Source organism: Schistosoma mansoni, chromosome 3 (assembly GCF_000237925.1).
Source record: "Schistosoma mansoni strain Puerto Rico chromosome 3, complete genome".
NCBI classification, from domain to species: domain Eukaryota; kingdom Metazoa; phylum Platyhelminthes; class Trematoda; order Strigeidida; family Schistosomatidae; genus Schistosoma; species Schistosoma mansoni.
In genome coordinates, this window is record NC_031497.1 from 10,264,646 (window position 1) to 10,282,236 (window position 17,591).

At 36.2% G+C, this 17,591-nt stretch overlaps 1 protein-coding gene across 1 annotated transcript in view; it reads left to right on the plus strand.

Moving 5' to 3' along the window:
* The window catches only part of Smp_070710 (farnesyl pyrophosphate synthase), a gene marked incomplete at its 3' end in the record, with an annotated part of 11,644 nt that extends 3,575 nt beyond the window's left edge, over window positions 1-8,069 (plus strand). The window contains exons 3-7 of the mRNA XM_018799171.1: window positions 2,381-2,521; window positions 3,582-4,037; window positions 4,849-4,926; window positions 4,961-5,095; window positions 7,854-8,069. Coding sequence (XP_018650986.1) covers window positions 2,381-2,521; window positions 3,582-4,037; window positions 4,849-4,926; window positions 4,961-5,095; window positions 7,854-8,069 — 1,026 coding nt within the window. The remainder of the gene's footprint in view (window positions 1-2,380; window positions 2,522-3,581; window positions 4,038-4,848; window positions 4,927-4,960; window positions 5,096-7,853) is intronic.
* Window positions 8,070-17,591: the final 9,522 nt, after the last annotated feature.

Sequence of the window (17,591 nt, forward strand, 5' to 3'; positions counted from 1 at the left end):
TGCGTTCTAAAATCTGACGAATGGTGCACATGTCAATGCAGCTGCGACCAGGTCTAAAGCTAGCCTGACTTTCCCGTGTTTGCAGTTCACGAGTCTTTGTTAAGCGTCCGATAATCACTGAGACTAATATCTTAGACACCATATTAGTCAAGCTAATCCCTCTATGATTATCACAGGATAATTTTAATCCTTTCTTATGCATTTGGACGGTCAGTGATTGAGAGCAGTCAGATGGAAATACGTCCAGTTTCCAGATTTAAGCTAAAATAGTTAGTCAACCTATAAGTTTCATCTTTTGTTTCACCCGGGTTGCGGTCAATGGGAGCGTAGGCAGAAATGACGAAAAGGCAACGACGTGTGTCCCTATTCTTCCGAGTTCTTACGGAGCCGTTTAGCCGAACAGCACATAGGCGATTGTTAACAGGTATCCCTTCTAAAAGTGCTTCTCCTTCCCTCATACTCAGTGCTATGCCTACACCCGCCAGTCCATGAGAACTAGCTATCGGGTTGCCAGATGAACAGAGAGTGTATCTCGTCGGTTTCCCCGTTTTGGTTAGGCGAGGTCAAGTGAATGACCACACTAGGATCCTTTATGCGTGTTTCGGAGACAGAGTATACAATTTAGTTGCCCTGTATAAGACTCCAGTTCGATTGTATGAATGATTGTTGTTGAATTATACATGCTGCCAGTCTTTGTATATAATTATCAACTTAGGTCGCGGTAGCGAATGACGGAATTAAATAAGTCAAATATGAGAATGGATTTCGAATACGTATATTTCATAAAATCATCGATCCAGACAGACTATCAGAGAAACGAAGCGAAAAAAGCGGAGAAGCTAGAGCGAAACGAATCGGAGAAGGCATGTGAGCCAGCTCCATTCAACCAAGCGTGATTCGTTATTTATAGTCAAACAAAAGTAGGTTACAGATATGTGGTGAATAGAGTAAGGGATTGACACACGTTCATATAAAAATAGTAAAGGTTAATAAGCGAATAATTGACAAGGTCAAGATGTGACTCAAGAAAACTGAATAAATCGGTCTGTTTTGAGTCTAGAATAGCCGGTGTGGGCTTGACATGGTGCCAGCCACTACAACATTAATGATACAAGATTGTAGGGTCTTAGCCAAGGAGACCCTCTGGTAGATTTGATAAATAGTATGTACGTTGAAGGCTCCAATGTGTATTTTGGAGCATGATTTCAATAGATCTGGGACAGCATTTCGCGCACTAGAATCGTTGACCATGATGATATTTGAGTGGGAAGGTTATGGTTGATAGTCGAGGTAGGAGAAATAATAGAAATTGAAGGGGGAAATTGATTATGAATATATTGGTCTTGAGTGTTGTTAGAAGTATGAGGGCGTTTATCAATTCCCGGTTGTTTACACCGTGGATGGGTGGTTCTAGAGTTACCTGAAAAGGAAATTAGGTTAAAGCTGATCGTAGTGATCTGAGAGCATGACCGCAGTGCCAAATAAACAACTGCTTGAGGTCGGTCACATGACTTTTTTGTGGGTAATTTTTGTGTTAACTCCGTACTTATTGAGACCTCACCAATGTATACGGATATCCGTGGGATAAGGCGAAGTGTGCATTTTTAGGGTCGACCTTTTCTAACCCCACCCCTCCTTGTGGGAAGGCAGCATCGCTGTTATACCGGTTGTTTGAGAGCAACACCTTACTGTCGTCACACCTCTACAGGCAGCAGTACTACCTTGCCTTCGGACCTTGGGTTTGTTGCTTTTAGTCTAACTGCTCTTCAACCAACCTGTCTGGCATGGTAGGACTTTGAGGAACGATTGTTCCAGCCAGTATAGACCGATTGGTTTGTCACAATAGGCACGCCTGATCACCACGTCAAGGTAGCAGCAGCGGTCGAGCTAAAGTGATGTGCACTCCAGAAAAACACTGAATACCCCTGTTAACTAAAGATTAATTACATTGGTTGATGAAGTATCTTGTTAATTAAATGCAGTACTTATTATTACTAGTTAGAACATGAATAATAAGTACTCCGTTTAGTCAATAGGGTATATTTTAATAAGCATCCATCAAGCAACTATATAAAGTATTTCATCAACCAACTTAATCAATGTTTAGTTAATAGGGGTATTCAGTGTTTTTCTAGAGTGCACACTGCTTTATGTTATTACTCAGGTACTCATTTATGACTTCACAAGTGCAGACTGATTTCGTTATCCTAGGATGTGCAATCCTAAAAACATGTCCTACATTATTCCTTATAAATAACAAATTTTTGACGTAATATATTTCAAATCAATGCTTTTTCCAGAAGGTAATTTGATCTTAATACCGTTCTTGTTTTTAATCATCTTATGACATCATCCTTGTTTTAATCTCATCTTTTTTCAGGTAACGTCGTATAATTTATCCAGTGGCAAACGAATTCGAGGAGTGTTGGTTGTCCTTTCGTATATGGTGTTCAGCAATAAAAATGAGAACTCTAGAAAAAACTTGTCATGTGTTTATCTTATTGGTTGGTGTGTCGAATTGGTAAATATTTTAGTTCCCCCAATCGACTCTTTTTCAGGTTAATTCCCCTTATATCCTGATATTATTCAAAACATCCGTGAAAATTACGGTCATATTGTTGATCTATGTACCAATAGAGCTATGTATTATGTACCTTTCCCCACAAGATTGAACTCAATGCTCTTAAATTCTTTGATGAAGTTATTGAATTTTCGGACTAGTAAGGTATATTTCAGTTACTGGGGCTCTCAACCACCTTAATGTTATCCTAGTATTCTTAGCCTTTTAATTCTGATTTCGTTCTCAAGTTGAAGGTTGATTAGTTTCAGATGATCCATTTGGATTAGAATTTATTTCTAGGGGAGTTGAAAAACCCTGATTCCAAACCAATGGTCCACATGGGCTCAGGTATCCTGAAGGAACAAATGGCATATGAACCAATCGTTGGTCACCGACTACCATGGGACTGCATCTCCTTACGATGCTCCACTGCCTTGTGGATCAGATCTTTAGGTCAAAGGCTCCGGGTGTGGCCCCCTAAGAAAACCACCTGCTTCGATTTGGGCATCCGGGAAGTATCACAGCCCTCACACAAATCAAATGAGATTTGTGTGGCGCATATATATCTGGTTCCTCTTTGTACCAATATTTATGTGTTCAAATAATAATTCATAACACATAAACCTTATGGTACATTATGTCACTAAAAAAGAGCCATAAATGCTAGAGTAAGAAGTTTTAACTTCTGAGGAAACGAACATAGTATTATGCAACCCTAGTAGCACTTATTCCCTCATATGTCGTTGTGTCGCAGATTGATGGTTTACTTAATGATAATCATCGGCACCAGACTATGGGTCATACGTTGATGATGATGATATATATCCGAAAGTCCTATATGTAGCTATTAAAATGGTAGCGTGTGCATACTGACAACCATTCTCAAAAGTTGACAATAGGCTGGTCAGTGGACCCCATTTCTAAGCAGCTTTAGGTTTTACAGCAGTCCATAATCGCGTTAAAATCGACTGACTGTTTTCTATCCAATGACTTGAAGTTTCTTGTTTTGTCTATGCTCTAGTTACACGCAGGATTTCTTGTTTTGGATGATATAATTGACAATTCCACCCTTAGACGAGGCCAACCGTGTTGGCATTGTACTCAAATAGATTCAAACCGTGGATTAATTGGAGTTAATGATGGTTTACATCTGATTTTATCATCGAAATACTTGATCCACTCATTATTTGCTGAAAATCAAAGTGATGTTGATTCATATTCGTGGAAAGACAAAAATAACGTATATCTCAAATTATGCAAGTTGTTTGATGAAATTAGTTACAAGACATGTTCTGGTCAATGTTTGGATGTACTATCATCAAATCCTAATAACCAATGTATTTTGGACAGAAAACAGAATAATTTGGAGTTTGATAGTTTTACTCGAAACTACTCACCTGATGTCTTTGAAGCTATAACACACTGGAAGACGGGTTTTTATACTTTTTATCTACCTGTAGCGTGTGGAATGATTTTAGTAAGTTAATTTAATTATTTCCGTTTCATTTTTCATCATCTTTTTTCTATTAAAGATTTTAAACTGGAAAATGTACATTTTTCCTTCGTACATCAATTGTTAGACTGAATAACTTTCGTATTAAAAACATTTGTGTAATATACCGTATACAACGATCAAAGTTTTTTAAAATTTGTTTTGGTTCTAACAAAGTCCTTGTTTGTGATCATCACTGTTATCTGGCCTTCGTACTTATAAAGACTAAATGCATCTAAGCCAATAAGACTGGTTTTATGCCATATCACTTAAATTTCCCACTTATTCAACTCAACTTACCAGCCACAGATTCTTGTCTTTCGTTTCGAGTCCCATTCTACGTCTGAAGACTAGTAAAGCTACCTAGCTGCTCAAACTGAATTAGGTGGAGAGGCGTTCAGACCTGCAAACCAGCGGCTGAGAGTCAAAAGCTTTGACCACTGAACTACGCCTTTTTATGATATTAGCATATAAGGGACCCTTGATCCCGTATCATAAATGGTCATCATATTGCTGCTATTAAGAAGTCCCATAACTTATTAGAACGTTCATAGTAGATTAACAGCATACTGAGCAGCTGAGATCCTTATTCTTCGCCACAGAAGAAAAATATTCTGTATTATCTCATAAATGCCACCTTCAAAGTTCTATCTATTTTCACTCATTATTTAAGTTGATCAAACCGATTAAAAACGGTGGTTATACTTCTTGTCTTACGTCTTGTTTGTTAGCATCAAAGAAGTGATGACATTCTGTTTTATATACAGTTTTCTTTTAAATTTTTTCTTGTAAATAGGCTGAAGTTGATACAGATGACATTTTCAAAAGTGTTCAACACATCCTCCTTAAATTGGGTAACTACTTTCAAGCCCAGGTAACAAAAATACTTTGAAGTTATTTTACAATAGGATGACTATTTAGATTGTTTTGGTGACAGTGAAATTACTGGAAAAGTTGGAACTGATATAGCCGAAGGCAAATGTACATGGTTAATTGTTGAAGCGTTAAAATACCTTTCACCTGAACAATATGAAATACTTAAAGTAAAAGGAATTTTCATTCATTTTAACATTATCTTATCGTCTAAATAAATTGAGTGTGTATTTTTTGGATTGCTACACCCCACCATTATCTCTTTTTTATTGTATGATTGTAGATATGTTTCTTATTGTGGATTATTACATATCTTATATGTTAGTTATACACCTTCAGCTACGTTTTATTATGAAGTATTAATCATCAAAGTAAAAGACACCTGACTGTGTAGTGATATAAAGTCTGTTATGAATATTGAATATGATCTCCCAAGGACCTTGTTATTGATGTTATTTTATAATATATTCATCAGGTTAACTACGGAATTGAGCTACTGCTTATTAAGTTAATTTAACTTCCACAAAATTTACTTTTAAATGCCTTCAATCTACCACAACAGCTATCCATCAGAAGAAAAATGGTGAACGTCTAGTTAATCAGTTAACATGTAGACGTACGCCTGTAAAGATAAATGACGATAACACATGGTTCGCTTTCATTTAAGCTTGAAGTTGTTACTTTACAAATCATCCCCAATAAAAATTTGTTATTGAGTACGAATAGACTTCTATTAATTACTAACAGATCACTACTTACTGTAACTTTACATTTATCGTTTTTCCACCGTATCACTACTTTGTGCTGCCTTTGTTTTCATCGCCGTTAAACACAAGTTTATGGATATTTTCTGTGCTTTAGTACACCATTTTGTCTTCTTGTTTTCAGTGTTATGTTTATACACAGTGGCTACATATTTAATCAATATTCTCAATACGTCTTGTAAATCTGGAATACTTGAGGTTAAGGAAAAGAGTACGACATCTCTGTTCATTATAAACGTTAATTATTACTGGAAGTATTCACGTTTATTACCAAGTCGTTAAGCATCCAATGCTTTCTCCATAACTTTATTTAGGGTCGCCTTGTCAAAACGCGAGATGCGTACTCACATTATATTTGAATATGGTTCACTTTGACGCATCAAACTAGTCTTTCCCTGTGAATTTTTGACAATTTACTTCCCAGCTGTGTTTGCGTCTGCCTGTTATCCATATTCCTCCCACTCGTCTCTAAAAGCAGGTCCCCGTGATCTATCGATAACTGCAGCGATCATTATTTTGCTTATTGATCTGTATCAGTACAACACACCTACGTACATCCCAAAATAGTTATAAAGTTTTTGACATCGATATATGCATAATGGGATTGAGACTGTTATTCCAAAGACTTATTCTATGTGTAAACGATATTTGACCAATATCTAGTTTTGTTCCAACTGTTCCTCTTATTCGTTCCTACTTTGACGGGTAACATTTTATTCGTTTTTAAATTTAATTCTGAACTAGCTGGTGCTTTACCAAAATCATATGAAATTATACTGCTTACCTACACTCAGTCCATCTAAAATTGTTGTGTACCGCCTGGAAGTTTTAATTCAAATTTTGCAGAAATGATCTTAGTTAGTCGATTAACTTTCTTTACTCCATTTTCAAAATGTTGATCTTTACTGTGGTTCACGTGTCAGATTGCATTTTGTTGTAATTTTTACGTTCACAAATATTTTCATTTCTTAGTTATTCTCGCGCAGGCTGTATTAGGTCACATGGAATATTCGTTTTGTCACACATTAGTTTGAGTACTTTTACTGTGTACATAGATATCCTGTCTTCAAACATTCAAATGAAATCATTTAGTAAATTTAAGAAACTATAGTTGGAAATCCTTCTATGCTTTGTGGTCTATCATTGAGTATCGTAAATTTATCATATGTTGTTCCATTCATATGTTCTTCGTCACGATTCATGAACCAATTTACTTCTAATTTAATCAATCACCTTGTATTATTGAATACCTGGGTTGTATGATTTTAGTCTTTCATGATTTTAATGTCTGTACGTGAACAAAAAACAACTATCCATCACTAACTTTTGAATGGAAATGATAAGAATCTACTCATCACTCCATTCATCTTGATATTCGTATACTTTTGTAATGGTACGAATATTGGAAAAGTTGTAAATTTCAGAACTAGTTTTCCAATTATTATTCATGTTTTTATTGTTGTATATGTATATTCCCCTTATTGTGAGCTTCCAGTGGACCTAGTAACCATTATTTTGCCTCCTACCATTTCTCAATTATTACTAATTAATTATGCACCATTTACGTTGCTCTCTACCAATTACGGCATAATTGTGTTTAAAATATGATTTCTTATTTTTTGTTCTGTGTGGTCAGGCATTTCAAGTATTTTATTGTATGAGTTTTGAGTCATGATTGAATTGAGCACAAGAGATGATAAACATACTTCCCATACGCGTCTCCTAATTGGTTACTGGGTTAGAAGGAGCTTGACAGTCAATAAACATTAAGGTCTTGGGTGTTGTTCATTCTTCAGTGTGTCGGTTGGTAATTAGTAAGTCACCGGTCCTATTGGGAGTATAGGTGAACTAATCTGTAATGGGAATTTTGATTGGACAGTTTAGCACATGATATCGATTCACGTATCGAGTCATAACATATGCCACCAGTTATTCAGTTGTCAAGATTGAGTAAAATGCTTGGGTTTTGACGTATACAAGTATTACTGTCAAACATTAGATGAAATGTGAGTGTTGTGTTGTGGTAGATAAGAGTACGTTTACCATTGTTTAAACCATTATTATTATTATTATTAAATTTACATGACAGGACTGAATTTATTTTGTTTTGCTAACTTTCAAAACTGTACATTTAATCATCTTATTTACATGTTTCTAACTGTAGACAAATTATGGTAAACCTGATCTTAAATCGCAACAGACTGTTCGCAATCTATATGATACGATCAAATTACCAGAAAAGTATCATTTGTACGAAGAACAAACCAAGTCAGAGATTATGATTACCATTCAGAAGTTTACGTACCTTGATCACTTTTCTTTTGATCCTAGGGATTTATTTACTTTCCTTGTAGAATTACTTTTTCAACGTGCTTGTTAAATAAAGTACTATGAAAATACTTGATATTTTATCCTTCTTACTGTTTCCTTACTCTCCTCTGCTTATGTCTTTTCTATTGCTGTTCTCTTTTTCCATTTCTTCTTAGTTCTACAATTCAGTTTTTACTTTTATCGTCATAACAATGTAAGAATAATGTTTTCATTAATATTATTTGAAGCATTCCCCTTCTTTCATAATTATGATGCATTTAAGTCTTTGCCAACATAATTTTGTCTAAACTATCTGTTTGCTTTCTTAACATACTGATTTTAACAGCTTAGTATTAATAATATCTCCATATGATTGACTAAATGATATCAGTTTCAGTCAACTGGGTAAGTCTAATGAAATATATAGCCTTCTATTAAGTAAATCCAAACATTAAGATATATAGCCTCTATGATAAGTTAGTTTTTATCTGAGATAGATGTTATGCTAACAAAGACGATGTTTATTGTTTACAAATAATTTTTTCAGTGGAAACATCTTTGTTAGTCTCCAATGCAGACTAGTAAGTAGTCTATATGTGATGGTTGAATAAATCAATGCCTGTCCGTCTTCTGACCTTGTCTTAAGTCGTATATTTCCAAATGAATTGAAACAACATATTACTTCTTATGAAAGAAAATCTAATTACGTAATAGTCATTGTAAGTAGTTTAATTTCTTATTTTATAGTCCGTTATTAGGTAATAGTTATCAGTCTCCAAAATATTTTTTAAATAAACTACCAGGGTGACATGAAATACTTATACTACGAATTCATATTGCATACATATTGTATTATGTAGTAAAATTCTAGATGATTATTATGCGCTTAATACTGAGCGCACACAATGCCACGTAATTTTGTAAGTAAACTGAATACTTGTGGATGACTGTGTTTTGATAGCTATACGATGCAGTTAACAATACTTCTAAGTTTATTTTCATTTGGTGAATTGCTTGAAGGTGGATTACGTACATTTGTAGTCACAACTTAATCGTATATCTTATTAATTTCATTTCATAAGTTTATAAACAGCATCTTCAACGTTGAATAAATCTTCAGATTCCAATAGCAACTTTAGGAATAATTAAAAGTTGTAAATACAATGAAATCCCAGAGGATGCATTCGTCTCGACAGTACCATGTCTCACGTAGCATTATTATAGCCTTACCATTAATATTTCAACTTTCAAACCAGTCTTGAGTGTACAAAAAATATTCATGAATTTACACTCGTCCCATGTCATCACACACCATAATTAAAATGACATACCCACCGGAATATGTTATTAAACAAATCATCAATTATTGTTGAAACAAGCGTGGCTTGATAATTTATAATTTGTGCACCGAGAACTGTGTCCAGTATGAGAGTGATAAAGCCCTTTATTTATTTGAACACATAAATATTGGTACAAAGGGGCACCAAATACATATGCGCCACACAAATCTCATTTGATTTGTGTGGGGGCTGTAATACTGCCCGGATGCCCAAACCGAAGCAGGTAGTTTTCTTAGGGGGCCACACCCGGAGCCTTTGACCGAAAGGTCTGATCCACAAGGCAGTGGAGCATCGTAAGGAGATGCAGTCCCATGGTAGTCGGTGACCAACGATTGGTTCATATGCCACTGGTTCCCTCAGGATACTAGAGCCAATGTGCACCATTGGTTTGGAATCAGGGTTTCCCAACTCCCCTAGGTGGACTTTCCGTGTCTATTAACCCGGTTAGAGCGCCGGACATTCGCTTTTCGTCCTCTCAATTTTGTAAACAACACCCCTGCCACGAGAAGGCAGAGAATATGTATTCGCGTGGCCATGTGAGAGCATTTCGAGAGGGAGAGTGGACTCTCCCCACTCTTGGCCGTACCAGGGCAATTGTGGATTACGAGACCAAAATCTCGAATATGTTTACTACATACAATTTAAGTAACGTCCCTTATTTTTCTAGCATTTATAGATTTGTATCTTATCAGTTGTCTCTGTAGTTTCGGCTATAACCGTATCATTATTTTAGTATTGATATATTTGTTGTCCACAAGTTCTTCATCGTTCATTTCCCTGGTTTCTAACACACCTATATATATGCACTCATAATTGTTATTCGGAACATTTGTCTGGATCGTTCTTCATTACAGCATTAGTACACCCAAACCCACAGTTTCCACTGAATATCTCAGAAGTTAATTGAGGTTAGTCTTGGACCAAAATGAAGACGCAGCAACGAGGTACTAACCGCTGATTAACTGTGTAGTTAGTAATGATAGAAATATTATGCTTTTTGTTAACAATCTACATAATGCTTAATTTATTTGAAATTCTCCAGTCAGATCTTGTTATTTATACCTACTAATTGTATAGTTCGCAATTGTTTCACAACATACATTATATATATATATATATATATACAGTTCAGCACCCGATTTATCTCATGTTTGTCGGCTTCCCTGGAGCATAGGTTGACGACCAAGGATATCCAGCCAACTCTGTCCTGGGCTCTCCTGTTCAGGTATAGCTCAGTTCTATCCCTGTTCTCCACTTCTGCCTCTGATCAGCTGAACCAAGTTTCTTGATCTGCCTCTCCTCGCGCGCAAACATCTAACCTATAGACCACTGAGCCGGCATCCAGCGGTGCTAATATCTAACTTCAATCGATCCATGATCTTTCACAACCATTCATCCTTTGTCTGAGGTAAGTAACTGTCTCTACCCGACACAGGTTGGACTCCACCGGTCACGGCTTCTCTACGGAACTCCAGGAAATCATCTTGAATCCAGCCATTAGTGAGCACATGATGACTGTGATCAGAATGGGAGTTTTGTGGAGACTAGTAATTTTGATAGTTGAGTTTCAGATATTCCTCAATTGTAAGAATGTCGCTCTTGCATTGCCGATTCTTTAGTTCACTTACCGATCAGAACTTCCTTATTAATCGATTATGCTGTCCAAGTATATGATAGTTTCCACCTCTTCGTGAGCTTCACCAGTTGCAATAGAATTAATAATAGGAAACAAAACGGACTCACCTAGTGCCTTGAAATGTATATTTGACGTGAAGATTATGCGCACAAACTATATTTGAAATAAACATCTATTTCCTACTGGTTAATCCGCACTCAACACCATGACTAGTTATACATAAAGATTTCAGGATATTGTCATAAAGCATTTTCATTGCTTGGCAGTCATGTGGTTTGTACGATAAAATTAATGAATCTATTAACACAAACTCGCTCCACAAATTGACTAGTAATTATTAATAGTGTTTTTTCTCGTTATCTTCATCCGCTACAGATGATTTCAGAATGTTTCTCCATCACGTCCTCGTTCAGTAAATGTCTTTAAACCTTGCCAGTCTAAATGGAGGTTTGTCGAAACAACAATCCATGCAGATCATTAGTATAAGCAGTCGGGCAAATCTTCTGCAAACTGAAAACACTGTCGAATTTACCCCATCACTGACTAAATTTCAAGCCATTATCATAGACATGATTTGGGAGTGTACTCCCCTTGGTTACGAATTATGTTCTCGCTGATAATCACATGAACATCACTCACTGTTTATCATCATGTAAATACATATTTATCCGAAAACATCTTACAACACCATGTCACCTGTACTTGGGGCACAAAGGCTTTGTCGATTTCAACAATTTATAATCACTCTTTCAAATAAGTTGATTTCTACCCTGTGTCAAACACAATACTTGCAACTGACTTGTATGCACCATCACCTGGCAAATATCCATATAAATAATTGCTTTGTAGCTGTAAATAATTCCCCAAAATCAATAGCTTTTTAAGTGTTCGACATTGGATGCTGACCACATTAGTTTAAGTGAATTTGTTTAACTGAAGGCGTTCGGTCATACATCCGCACAAGATCACGTTACAGATCAGCGTGAGACACAGCTCCTACGTTCACTAGCCAGATTAGATCAACCACTCCTCGATATACTGATAACGCATCGAAGATATCTTCCAGCCTTTTCGCTTCCGACTTCCGATTTTAACTGGTTGGGATACGATTCGATTATAGAAGGTGGTACTGATTAATAGTTGTCAAACTACAATACTGGTGGTATCTTCAGTTTATTGTACAGCAAAACATATAGTCTGGCGCATGTCTCCCATGGACGCATTCATATTTAAGGAATTACTGTCGGCTATCTGTCCAGAACTGACATAATTATCACTTTTCACGTATTAAAATAATTTTTGATAACAATTAATATGTATTAGTAGTTTTACTAGATTCTACCACTGTTAAGTGGTGATGAGGTCGAGAAAATCTCCCCGTAACTAAGTAACGCGTATCAAACTTAACAAACTAACTGGAACACTAGTTGGGATTCTTCCTCTCCACGGTTATGCTTTTTTTCCTTCAGTAAGCCTACTAATGAAAATGAGATTGGAAATCAACTCATACGGACAGCATACCAATATTAAATGACTTTGTAAATTGAACCAAAGGTAATACTGATATTAACATATCTACAATATTGATTGTTTCTTTGTTCATGAGCATAAACTGCTTGTAATGACATATGCTAAGTCATCATCTAACGGTTACTGTTATGTACCCTAATGTGACTTGTTAAGTTATCACTATACTATATCGTTATTCATTATGATAACACCACTTTGTTTAACGCTTAAATAATATTCACTTAGATTTTCATTTTGACCGTGTTGTGAATGAAACAAAACTTTTTGAAAATATTAGATGTATTTCCCGATCAGTTTCTGCCGCCTACCATTTGATTCATCTTTCAGCTTACCAATACCCGGAGGGTTTTTGTTGTTCTCTGAGTAACCTAGGGCGCGACAATCTCACTCGATTTGGTATCAAACCAACGTCACACAGATTCTTGTATGTTAGTAGTGCAGTGGTATTGGCATTGTAACCCTACACACACTCAAATATATCATTCTATCTTCAGCCTAAATATGTTCATCAGAAGCGCTGAACATCATATTCCTGGTGTTCACGACAGGATAAGTCAGTGTGGAAAATCATGGGGATTCCACGTAAGATCTTATAGATTAAGTAGTCACATAATAATGATAATAATCACTCATTCTCAAATAGCAGTTTGTTATATGAGGCATGCCAGTTTACAGACAAGATCAAATTGTTACAGAAGTTACAATTTTCACTGTAGAAAATTACTCAGCTTGGTTGATATTTTATAAGATATGAATGTAAACGGCTGCTCGAAGGCAGTGCAGATGTCATCCCTGAAGAACAGTGCTATCAGTCTTATAACAATTAACTGCCGATTATTATTGCGGTACGTTTGAAGTTTGCGTTACGATTACACGGTATTTATTATAAAGTGCTTATATATCGTTAAACGCTAGTTTATAAATCAGTAATAACATTTAAATTAACCCTTGAAGAAAAATGGGTCGACTGACAAAAAATCGAGCCCGGAAAAGCCCTCTGTCTTCAGACAATAACAGTTCTGCTCTAACCTAGACCCCATGCTCTGCAACTCCTGTTGCATCAGAAAATGGTGGCAGTGGACGTTTACCACACCTATTGCTGGATGACTCAATGTCAAACTTAATAATTGGTTCTAACTCACGATCTAACGGTATCGATAATATTAAGAGTGAATTAGCCACTGTCTATAAGCAATTAAGCGACATGCGTTTTAAAGTGGAGTCACTTACGGGCTCTTTATTAAAGCGTGATGATTTTAAACTAGAACTAAAGATACTGTCACCCCTTAAACTGCTGTTGTCAAAGGATGTAGTTCCTGCAGAACTTGAAGACAGGATCAAAGTAGAACCCGTTATCGACTTTATAGCTAGTGAAGTCATTAAGCGAATGATCTCTCGGAATAATGTGATTATCTATAATATACCGGACAAAGTCGCCATCAAAAACTAAAGGCAATTAACCTCCAAGACAGTTCATGCTAATGTATTCATCTTAATAAAAAGCAACAAAAATACTCATGCTATATCCTGTTTAGATTCGATTCCCATTTATTAGCGGAACAGTTGAAAGAATCCGAACAGCGAATCGGTGCGCTTACGAAGTTTAAAAACGCTCGTATAGTCTCAAATAAAACCACCAACCAAAGACTAATGCAAAAGCGTATCCTAAACGAAAATTACATTGTTGAGGTCACAACAAATCTGATTGCCCTAGCAGCTGAACACACTGGTTCAGCTAACCTATCTCATGTTAGACAGTGTGATTCTTTCCTGTGTAATATCTGAAGCCCACAATCAAACACCTAATTCTAATGTGAAGGCTCCTAAAAACACTGTTAAAACTAAAAAGTCTACACCAGTTAAGAAGAAAGTAAATATAAAACCTGGTTCTAGACCAAATACCAAAAATATTTCAATAGTCTTACCGAACAAAAATATACTTTCTGAAACCATGCTTTACCCTACTCATTGTAAGGGAGGTTATAAATACATATTTCGTTCAAACGTCGCACGAGACGGTCACTACAACCATCATGTAAGCAGGCCTACTATTAGACAGACGGCAATGAACCAACGTGCCCCATGGTTACCCTGCTTGAATACCTGGGCTACCTGTTTCTGCCATCTAAATATTTCAACAAGTTATCCGGGTTTTTTCAATTTTTTAACTTATCACTATGTCTATTAATCGCATAACCTATACAGGCGCGTTTATGAGAAGCTTACGTCCTTTCGCTGCAAAAATTACAAACAATTACAATAAGAGATATCGTGGTGGTTAGCAATATTCATTAAAGAGAATGAACATCAATCAAATGTCGATTCCCGAGCTGCTTAACTCTAACTGTCGATCACTAATTAACAAGGTGGACTATCTCCAGTTTATGCTAAGTCAAAACATGTATCGTACTTGTGGTGTCATCACAATTCAAGAATCTTGGTTAACTGACTTACAGGATGATTGCTTAGTATCATTACGTGATTTTAATATCTATCGTCAGGATCGATCAAACAACAAAAAGACCTGTGGTGGCGGAGTAACTACGTTTGTAAACGTTAACTGGTGTCGATCTACTTTTGTCTGTTTCAAGTTTTCAAATGAGATTATCGACTGTCTAACTTTAAGGTGCCGTCCAAAACACCTGAATAAATACAAATATATTTATGTTACCAATATCTACATAACTCCAGACTGCACCTAATCTGCGCTATCTGTCTTCGCTGATAAATTTACTGAATTCGCCGTTACTGCCTTCAGTGATTCACTTTCAGTCGTATGTGGTGGTTTCAATTCATGTGACTGTAGCTTCCTTACATCACTAGGTCACCTAAATGTAGTAGATTTTCCTACTCGTTTGAATGCTCATCTAGACTTGGTTTTTAATAATGATGTGGGTACCTATGTGACTCGCAAACGTGCTCCATTGTCTAGCTCGGATCACTGTATAATTCGTGTTCTACCTAAAGTATATGGTAAACATGGAAAGAGTACACACATACAACACACCAAAAAGTAATATATAGGAATTACTCAGAAGAGAATATGCAAAAACTGAAAAACAGGTTTCGTACGACCAACTGGGAATTATTTACAGATGACTCACTAGAAAACACCACTGACGTTGTTACCTGTTATCTTAAATTCTGTTTCGATATTTGCTGTCCTACCAAAACCTTCTTTTTAAGTTTTGATCGACTTACATCTCCACAGCTAAAACGACTACGGAGGGTAAAAGAAAGGATGTACAAGGAGAAAAACACTATTGGAGTTCGTAAGTTAAATGGTCAAATAAACCAAGAGATTAGACGTCTCAACTTTATGTTTACTCAAAAATTCCTACCTTGTAAAACTCTCCAAGTATGTGGAAACTCTTTAAAGAAATTACAGGGGACAGGCAGACTAGAAGAGAAAACCGGCTGAATGTTTGTGGATTAAATAAGTCCTTTATACGTCAGTCATCTGACATAATGCTCCCTATATCCAAGGGTTTGAAGAATAATTGTGTTCCCAGTTTCACTGAAAATGATGTCCGAAAATGTCTCCAGTCACTTAAATCATCCCAATGTTTGGGACCAGATGGTATCCCAAACCTCCTTTTTAAAAAACGTGCTGATGTTTTATGTTATCCATTAACGAATATCTTTAACAGATCCTTCTCAACTAATGTCTTACCGAAAATGTGGAGAAAGATAAAGATAATCCCTATACCAAAGAAAGCTTCTGGTGATAAAAATGCGAAACTTAGACCCATAGTAATAACTTCACCTTTTCTCAAAATAATGGCAAAATTATTGATACTGCCACTTCAACCTGCAATAAAAGAGCACTGTGATCCATTTCAGTTTGCTTACAAATGCAAAAGAAGCACATTAGATGCCGTTGCTGTTCTGCATCACAATATAGTGTTCGGGTTGGAAAAGGGTAAGAAGTATGTTAGATGCGCTTTCTTGGACTTTACTTCTGCTTTTGATTCTATTCCAAGACACCTCTTACTTAACAAGCTGATCAGCGTCAACACTGACAGCTGGATAACCAATTGGCTACGTTCCTACCTTTCTGGAAGAGAACAGTACACTGTATTTGAAGGAAAGTGTTCAACATCTCTACTGTCTAATGTAGGTGTGCCACAAGGAGCTGTTCTTTCACCTCTGCTCTTCTCTTCTTTTCTGCATGATCTGCCATCTTCCACAGAAAACACTTTTGTAAAATATGCGGACGACCTCACTGTATGTATGCCGATTTCTACCTCCTTACATCCCATAGAAATGAATGTGTTTTTGTCTCGTATTGAATGGTGGTCTGTTGGTAATGGTCTCTTACTCAATCCATCTAAATGTCAAGCTGTTAATTCTAGCTTGAGACATGGAAAGAACCTATACTCTATGTTGGGATCCCATAATGCTTGTGCCATTGGAGACTCCTTAATAAACAAAGTGTCGAAGGTCAAATATCTTGGTGTTACTTTTTCCTCTGATCTTTCTTGGTCTTCTCACGTTTCACTGTTATCGAAAAAAGTCTACCGTTTGACATACTACATAAAGAGGCTGCATGTTTTTGGGATTACTCGCCATTTACTCCTACAATTTGTAAATTCCTGCATATTACCTATTATTTTATATTGTTCTCCATTATTCTTTCCCGGGCTTTTGAGAAATGACTTTTCTGATTTGCGTAGAGTGCTGAAGGCGGTTTGCAAGGTATGTGGTGAGTCTTTTGAAGTCATTATTAATGTGCTTGTGGATAGACATCTTAAGTCTTGCAAACTCTTGGCAGCTGTTATCTTATCAGATACTAACCATCCACTTCATTCCTATCTTTCTCCTTGTATATCTTCTGGTAGAACGAGACGTAAATACATTAAAATCCATACACGCAAGCAACTGTATAAAAGTTCTGTAATACCTTACCTAGCAAATTTACTTTGTGACGAACAGGCTGTTAGAGTTGACCTAGTAAATAACCTGTATTCTTAAGCATGTCTCAAATTCAACAATTTGTATAAACTCAGTTTTTCTTAAACCTTTTCTTTATTCCTTTTCTGTTTTTGTTTTGGTTTTTTGGTTTTTTTTGTTTATTTTGGTAAAA